Source organism: Atta colombica, unplaced genomic scaffold (genome assembly GCF_001594045.1).
Source record: "Atta colombica isolate Treedump-2 unplaced genomic scaffold, Acol1.0 scaffold47, whole genome shotgun sequence".
Lineage (NCBI taxonomy): Eukaryota > Metazoa > Arthropoda > Insecta > Hymenoptera > Formicidae > Atta > Atta colombica.
In genome coordinates this window covers 3326053-3335677 of record NW_017259536.1, presented here as the reverse complement: position 1 = coordinate 3335677, position 9625 = coordinate 3326053, and the positions used below count along the sequence as shown (strand labels likewise).

At 37.2% G+C, this 9625-nt stretch overlaps 1 protein-coding gene across 2 annotated transcripts in view; it reads left to right on the top strand.

Annotated features, from left to right (window-relative positions):
* Nucleotides 1–1926: 1926 nt before the first annotated feature.
* LOC108691497 (protein abrupt-like) overlaps nt 1927–9625 on the top strand; it is a 42715-nt gene continuing 35016 nt past the window's right edge. The window contains exon 1 of one of the 2 annotated variants that reach the window (XM_018199259.1): nt 1927–2079. In XM_018199259.1, the coding sequence (XP_018054748.1) occupies nt 1959–2079 (121 nt within the window). In that variant the 5' untranslated portion in view covers nt 1927–1958. Of the gene's footprint in view, nt 2080–5339; nt 5439–9625 lie in introns of those variants that run through there. The other variant, XM_018199260.1, reaches the window with a different exon arrangement.

Below are 9625 nucleotides of genomic sequence, written 5' to 3'. Positions count from 1 at the left end.
TCTACACGCCTCGATTCCGTGTAACCGCATTTGCATCGCCACCGATGACCCATATTCACATTCTTCTCGGTGATATACAGCAACAGCGATCCCTCAGTGTTGCGTCTTCCCTGTCCCTCTCTCTCCCTCCCCCTAGTTCCCTCTCGAACGGTCCGTTCCCGTCTCCTGTCGTCTCACGGTACCGCGCGCTACCGCCTAGCCTCCTCGTTCCCTCTCACTCGCGCCCGCGATTTTTCGACTGGCGCGCATCGGTGGACCCTCCCGCACGGCGACCGCGCGTACCCTGGCCCGGTCGCACCGCGAACGACGACAGTCACGCGCGATTCGTTCATATGCCGATGCGCGATGCAAGCCGGTGACTCGATTTCGGCCGGCGAGTGCGTATAGTCAGTCGTCTATTTGGTGCTCACGCAACCGATGCGTCACTGGTCCCGGACGCACAGCGGGATCGGCCGGGAGTTTTCGAGACTTTTTTACTCTTTCACACGGGTTTTTAGACACTCTTGGTGATAGCAATCGATATCGGTGATACAACGCACTGTGGATACTGCACGCGGATTATAGGACACGTGCGCATGGTTTCTGCATGACTCTGTAACTTCTTCTGTTCTTTTTTCTCTCCTTCCGGTAATTGGATGGCGTGTCCATCCGTGACGCAAAACAGAGACTAAAGTGCATTTCGAAGTAGCGTAGCCGGTTATCGTTGTTGACGGTAGTGGAAGTCCGTGAATGAAGTTAAAACGGCTGTTCCGCTTGTACTCGTTGACACGCCCCTGCCATCGTTAAGGTCTTCTTTTCTTCTCGCTCGACATTTTATCGCGGGCGTCGCGGAAATGCGGTGGAATTTTGACATGGCGCGGCCGGCATCGTGCGATCGCGGTTCGTGATTGCCGATAGGCAAGGCACTCGGCGTGCAACCGCGATTCTGAAGAACTGGAATTGTTTATGTTTGATGTTTACCGCGACGACGTAATGCACGCGTGAAGCAACGATTGTTGGACCACACGTTCGATAATTTCTCTGTCACGATAAACATATTACGTACGGAGTCAGTGAAGCGAAAAAGGTATGTCGCGTTTATGAAATATCTCAAAGTTATCAACATCTAACATTCAAAACAGGTGACAGTAATGCGAACTTTTATCGCGTGTTCATTCACGGATCGAGATCTGGATGTAGTATACTCTATCTTCGATTATACAATAGCGAGAATGTAAATGTTTTATATGAAATGTTTCCTTCATATTTAATGACTTGTGAAAAATTTATTGATAATTTTATTAAATTTCTAATTAATTTTTTTTTTAATTTAATTTAATTGCTTCTTAACATCTGCAGATATATTTTTTATACACACACATGCACGCACGCATGCATTTCTCAAAAGAAAAAAAGACAGGTAGATATCGTTATTTATTAAACGCTTTAGATTTGAGGATCTTCTCAAGTATTAAAAAGCAATACGTGATTGAGTAACAGAATAGAATAAGAGAAATTGAAAATACAAATACATAAAATACATAAAATAAAATCACAAAAATAAGGTGAAAATAAACTGTAAAAATAGGAAAAGATAAAAATTGAGAAACAGAATACTGAAAAAGAATTTATTGAATCTTAATACACATTTCTTTAAATAGCACTAAGTAAATGTCTATTTACAATAAATTAATTCTTATTCAATAAGAAAAAATGATAATTAAATCAAATTAATGGTTTCTGTTTAAATATTTACTTACAGATATTCAAATATTTATTATAATTTAGTTTTTTCAGCGTAGGTAACAGCAAGATAACTTATAACGAGAGAGAAAGCCAGATTACAGAAGTCGATAATCGAACTTTCTTTCTGCGCAGCTGGACGAGCAATTGGGCACGAGCGCGATCAAGAAGGTAAATACCCAGGTAGCTGCAAAAGGAGCAGTGAAGGTCACGGAGTTAAGCCTAAGGGTGGCATCATGGACTTTCATCAGCAGCAGTTTTGCCTCAAGTGGAATAGTTTTGGCAGCAATTTAGCAACGACGTTCTCGAATTTATTCAAAAGCGAGAGTCTTACCGATGTCACCCTGTTTTGCGAGGGTAAGTTTCTTCACACGTGAAAGCGTATTATTTTTTCTTCTTACAATCTATACGTATTCTTTTGCGACGTGAACGCGATAAATGAGTTTTTCTATCGAAATAATTCTTCAGTATGATTCGAACAAAAGGAGTTCTATTGGCCGATTCGTTAAATATTATTTCGAGAAATTATGTAGATGTATGTAAAATAATGACTTTGACTCAAAATCAGGATGATTGTTGACTTAAAATAATTTAATAATTTCAATAACTTTTTAATAATTTTAATAATGTAGACAGCGCGCGTGTCGAAATATCTTAATAACATTTTAAGACGTTTTATGTCCTGATTTTGGACATATGTGTTGTCTCATAATTAAAAAAAAAAATTGGATCAAGTTATTTTGACTGGGCCAAAGTTATGTGTAAATTGAGTTATATAACTCAATTTTATGATAAAATAATCGTTGAATATTTCGAAGAGTTATTAGACGTAACGCAAGAATCCGAGTAAAATATTGAAGAATTCGATCGTTCCAAGACCTTGACTCTTTGATCTCGCTTATGCAGGTAGAAGGTCGACGCACAAAAAAACAACTTCGTCGAATTGCATTCGCTCGTAATATTTCTAGCGTCATATGCGCTGCATTTATCAATACGAATCGAATTGAATCTACATAAGCGATGAGAAAGTTGCTTTTTTGCACGAGCATAGGACAATTTCAGGCTTTCACTTTTTCGACATCACTTTCAAACAAGCTTATGAAGGTTCCACCGTTATTTCGATAGTCACTTTTGTGTCGTGCGTGATCGAACGTGTTGACGCGATGCAATTAATGCAGCACCGAACACACAATCGATATAACCTATTTAATAGTGATGTAAATTAATTTGATATTCAATTATTTTCTAATGTAAACGTCACGTTTTACATAAACGGTAATCAAATGCAGCGATGAGTTTTTACGTCACAGTACCGTAAATTGTCATATGCGTAAATCAAACATGATAGACTAAGTCATTCCTAACTCGTTTTCTAACGGAAAAGACCACCATGCCGCAATGATTATCGAATGAATCAGTTCTCTTTCTTTTTTTTCGAAAATTTTTTCGGAATTTTTAGAAGCTCCATAAATTCTCAAAACAGTTATATTGAGAGAAATCATTTCGTGTGTCAATTAAAATTTTAACTAGGACAACAAAGTTTTTGTTACTCTAATCGAATTTGTCGTTGTAACCAAATTTTGGCTATTCTAATCAAACTTTGGTTAGAATACAATTTTTTAATTTCTACGTACAAAATGATTTCTTTCAGTGTATAGTAAGTGTGATTAATGAAAAAACATAATAAAAAAATAAAGATGCATCTGTTGCTAAAAATTAGAACAGAAGAAATGAAAAAATACTCGTATGATTCATGTGACAAAAATATATTCACGGAAAAAGAAAATTGGTAAAAATTATTTGGCATAATAACAAAACCTTTACCACTAAAATCGCGGATTAAATTAATCCAATCGCTTCAAGATAAATTTGGCTTTCTACGAGGGAGGATTGACACATAAAAGTAAATTTACATATAATTAATTAGAATTTATTTATGAAAAGTCACAAAAAGTTAAACTCTACATGTAAATCCAAATTAACTGGAAAACGAAAAGCTATCAGATGAGTAAAAAAATGGCACAGACATGATTCTAATGCCATTAAACAGTTCATACAACGTAACAGAAAACCGATCAAATATTTTACCCTAGCTATTTTGCACTTTATAAATCGCGTCTGATCAAACGCGAGTCGCGACTCCTTGCGCGAAAGGGCCAACTGGCGGCGCGTTGCATTCGCACGCTACCACTTCGTCGGCAAGTGGTACAAGTTCGCGGCTGCATAGGAAGTGCAGGGGGTAAACGATTGGACCGGCTCCCTACCCTCGATAGCCACCCAATCGGCAGCGCGCAGAGTCAGTGCGGCGTGCACGTGTGAGTCTCGGTTCTTGCACATCGTCGTGGTGTACGGATGCAGTGTATACACATGCACGTGCACACGCGAATTTCCGTGTGCGTCTTCCCCACCGACGCAGCGAGTGCAGCGGGTGCTCTTGCGGCCCGTTCGCGCGAAACCGCAGTTCGCACCGAGCAGCGGTGCAACGCGCTTGTTTTAGCATTCTGATCGCGCGGGGTTCGTCAATCGTGTGAACGATCGATATTTTCAACAAGTGATTGGTATTGAAATTGCAATAAATAATGAATTCGATTGCACACAATAATGGACGCACAAAGCACACCTATCATAAACAAGTTAAAATGGATTCCGGAATTATTTAATTTTCTTTAAAAAATAGAATAGAAATAGGAAAATAATTCCGATCGGAATTCATTTTGAATGACTTCATAATATCCTGGTGCATATTAAAGTCGTTGTACACTGATTTAATCTGAGCGTAAAAGTGAAATGCAAATAGTCGAAATCTAAAGTTATATATAAATATAGTTCGAAATATAAAGTATAAAAATAGGCAACACAATAAAGTGTATTGAGAATCACGGTTTCACGGTTTATAATCAATTTTTATGTTTGTAATAAACACATATCTTTACATCAATTTATGTACGACTTTAAATATATGCAATGCGCACTGAGTGCGTCCTATCGAATTCGATGATAGCCTCATCGCCTAGAGTGCGATAAATGAGATATGTATTCGATGATGTCTTTAAAAGGGTAAACAAATATCGTAGAAATCGCGCAATCGAGGAACTTTTCGTCAGCTCGAAATGACGTAAATACGCGTTATTGCAATCCACGCAATAATTACGTCCGCGTATACGTATTACGGTGCATACGAGTGAATCGAAATTGCGCGACGTCAATAAAATTCGAGAACTTATCAGAGAAAGTGTGCGATAACGTGCGTATATACTTGAAGCTAAGTGTCAATATATGAAACTAGATATTCGCTGCTTTATCGTTCACGCTGAATAAACAAGAATGTGCAATTTTCGGCAAACGTTCTTACGTTCCGTGCTTTTTCGACGCGGCCAGCTAATGCAAGACGTAATATGTGTGCGATAACGTATGTGTATTTAAGATTTAAGTGTGTATTTAAAGATTCTTCAGTGTTCCTCTAAGTGCGCGGCGTGTGAAGTCGAGTTCCAATCGATCAACTAATCTTCATTGCATGACCGTAGAATTGATCAAGTTAATTGACTAGTTGGTTCACCACTTGTCGCGCGAATTTTTTTTTATTACAAATATCTTCGTAGATATTCAGTGATTGATAAAGCTGAATCATCTCGATATTCTGGTTATCATCGAACTTTCAAATGCAATTTCGATGATAGTGTTGTTACAGACTTAATAACAGGAGATTTAATAACATTGTAAGTAACACCATCAGAAATATGCGTCTCTTCGTTACTGTTATTATATTTCCTAAACTTGTATACATAAAAGGACAGGATTTTATTAAGAAATTTGATCTATTATTTTTATATCGCTCATTACTTATTTACATCAGTCATTCATCTTAATTGATAAAGATAAACGGTCTTAATAGAGCACGTGCAGTACATAATCGGCAAAACATCCAACGAGCTAAACATTTCGTCGAGTAAACACTAATTTATCACGTACACTGGTTTCATATCTATCTAACATACAAGCCGGATAAGTATACCGCATAAAAATGATAATACTATCTCTTGCAGTTAGGTCATAAATATACGAATTTATAACGAAGTCAATCAAGAAATAAGTTACCTTCTTATATTTTCCTATTTTACTGCAAATTCGCGTTGTATGTATTGTAAAGCTAGTGTTTCTTTGTCAAAATCATGATTATTAAATCATTCATATTAAAAAAAAAGTAATATTCAAAAATTTGCATTCTCCCTCCCCCTTTTTCTCTCTCGTTGGACTTTTTCTCAATAGAGGATTAAGGAACAATGAAATCGAAGTCTGACGAAATCGAAGTTAAAGTTCATGGATATCGATTTGCGATAACCTTCAGTGACCGCCCTCCGCTTCTGAGGCCGCATTTCCGAGACTCTCCGTTGTTTCGTCGTTGATATTAATTTCGCCGCATGTGCAACCGGTATACTGTTACCGCCTAGAGACGATCCGTTATTCAATTCTCGTTTAACGCTTTCACCTTATAAACCTTTCACCTTATAACCGCGTGCGTGCTCTGATTTACGAAAACCGCAGCTATAGAGAATGAGAGTAAAGTCAGACAGAGAACGCAATTAATCAATATGAGCGGTCCCTTCGAACCTCAAATATCTTCACAAAAAGAACGATTCTGCTAAAATATTTAAAAATTTAGCTAGCGGTATGTGGCATACCTGGCTTTTTCAATGCCTTTCGAATTCTTTTTTCATTGCTTGTATAACTTTTTTTTATTAATAAAGATGTAAATCTTTTCGAACTGTTATGTTTTTCAGCTTCGATTGAAAAATTTTTTACAATATGTTCATTTTTATGAAAGTCATAAGTCATATTGAATTGGGTATACCATAATGCAATGTGTTGAAAGGTTGAATATAGAAATATTATCTGAAGATAATTTTATTGAACCATCAAAATAATTATACAGGATACTCAAGCATAACAATACTGTAAATACAATAAAAAAATTTTAACATTCTAACGATTAGCTTAGGCGTCCTACAGAATTATTTTAAATAATCTAACAAAATTCTATATCTAGCTAAATTTTTAGATATTTTAGTAAAACTGTTCTTTTCATGAAAGAGATATGTTATTTTTCATTCTTCGTACGAAAGGATTATCAAATGATTTTCTTTTCATATTCAATATCATTTTTAAACGTCGCTGTATCGCGTAACATATATATACGAAACTGTAAGATTCTTTCTCAGAAGGTCAAAGGGTGAAAATTTGAAAGGAAGCCAGGCGAGTGGGAAGGGTTCAAGGACGAGAAGCAGTCGAAGATAGGGAAAGGAGTAATGCGTCAAGTCGTGGCGTCACGAAGAACGTTGGCCAACTACCGAGGGGTTTTGTGGGCGCACGCGCACGCTCGCGTTAGTGTGTGCACCCGCAAGTGCGTGTATGTATCTCGTAAGAAGCCCGAAAAGTAGGTCTTGGTTACAGTTAGATCTAACCGTCCTCTCTTCGTGCTTGTCCCGGTACACGCAAGACGAGCATGCGCTACAAACGCACCATCTCGAAATGTACTGGTTTCTCCTTGAGAACCATGACTCTCGATCGCAATCAAGATCGTGCGTACGTTTGGAATTCACGAAAAAAAAGCGACGAACGATATCCCAGAGATGTGACAGATAAAGGTAATCTCTACGATCCATCGATCGATCGGTTGGATCTATTTTCCGCAAGGACGACGCGTTAAATTGTTTTGTGATATCGATTTGCAACTAACATGCGATACATATCCTTATCAGAAATAATCTTATATAAATAGATAAAAAAAATTCTATATACACACGCATGCAATTCTATTTTTTTTTCATAAGTGTTTAAGTGATTGTAAATATATAGAGCCATATTTTTAAAAATTACAGCCTTGACCATAAGTATAAAAAGTATCATCAATTTATATTGCATTCTCTTGGAAAAGGTAGCAATAAAAATCAAAGAAAGTTTAAAAATATTGAAATTATTATAAAAATAAGTATAATTTTTTAAATAAAACTTTTTAATTTATTTCTTGTTAGATATAGAAACAATTTGTTCCATTTATATTTGTGACCAACACTGTTAAATCTATAGTGTCAAATTTAACTTAATGTGAATCATCACTGCTCCTACTCAATCATGTCATTATTTTATACTAAAACAATGATTATATTTGACATTATATAGTATCAATTTGATACTGTATCGTGTCAAGTTGACACGACATAGCGTCAAATATAATTATCATTTTAGTAAAAAGTAACGACATATTTAGTAGGCGACTCACATTAGGTTAAATTTGACACTACAGATTTAACAGTGAAGGCTGCATATTATCTCAAATTTGATTATATAGAATAGATTAGAGCCTAATGAATACACACAAAATCAACATTAAATTAACGAAAACGCTCTCTGATAGGCATTAGAAACTATTATTAATCAAAGCCAAAATATTCGGACGTATGCTGTGCACGTACTGTTTGCCAAAATATTAGCATACGGCATCTCAAATTGGTGCTAAGAGGAAGCACAAAAGTCGGAAGTAGTACATCGGCGTATCGAAAAGAGGAGGGCAATCACCTATATACGCTAATTAGCATGAATCTTTAATAAATCGACATCACCGAGCAATTATATATTCATATTTTTCGATTCAAGCTAGACATTAACGTATACTATCAGAAAAGCTACTCCAAGGTAACCACGTTCGTTTCCCCTCGAACGCGGGATATCGATCGAGACGTCGATAGGCGCCAATCGGCCCAGACACTATCGGGCACTATTTGGCTGTGCGGAGCAGCACGTAGCGTGTATACGTACGTACGTACGTACGTGCGTGCGTGCGTGCGTGCGTGCGTGCGTGCGTGCGTGCGTGCGTGCGTGCGTGCGTGCGTGCGTGCGTGCGTATTTGTCCGTGCACGATGTTGTCCATGACTTGCTGCGATATCTAACGAACTTTACGTAGCGTGTTGAATTTAGGGCTACAGAGTCATATATTTGTCTCCATACATACATCTATCAGACGCACTGGAACGTGTGTGTCGCATATATATATGTGTGTGTGTATGTATGCGATGACTTCGATGTTAGACAAAGGCGCGCGTGCTGTTTCGCAAGTAGCTTAACTGTTTGAAATCCCTGCTGGGAAGATCGTACGGCGTACGAACGACCGCGAACATATGCAAACGACGGTGAGATTCGTCGGATTCAAATTAGAATTCTAGCGTATAACTCACGCACGATCGCTGCGTTCGCGTCTATGCGTGCCACGCATCGCACGTTACGGCATCCGCAGTATAAAGCGACACATGGAACATTAGAAACGGCACACACATACCGTTCGCCCTCGTATTTGAATGCGGCTGCCCTTCGCGTTAGCGTAATAGATAGCGTATAAGCGTAATAGGTGCGAGAAGCCACATTGCTACGCCATGAAATATCTTCACGTGTCACAGTTTACTTTAAGTATTACACTTATCTGGTGTTACCTAATATAAATCAGAGTTTCTGCGAGATTTCGAGGCTTGCCATGATAATTGTTTATTCACATTCTTTATGATTTTCAACAATTTATCATTGTAGTAATGAATTGTACGTTGCTCTTTTGATTATGTGATTATTATTTATATATTCGATGATTTGGTGTTAAGAAAATATTTTTTTGTTCTTGAAAAAAAATTCAGAGCATTTAGCTAGTTGTAGCATTCATATATAAATATGTAAAATTATATATTCAGATTATTAATCTTTAAATGAGTAGATGGTTATTATAATGGGATAGTTATTATAGTATCTCAGATATAATTTTTTTAAATCGTTTTCTGGAAATGAAAAATAAGAAGTATTGCTCAGTTATCTAGAAATCTTAAAGTTCATTATTTTTATATTCCTTCATTTTATAAGGATAATA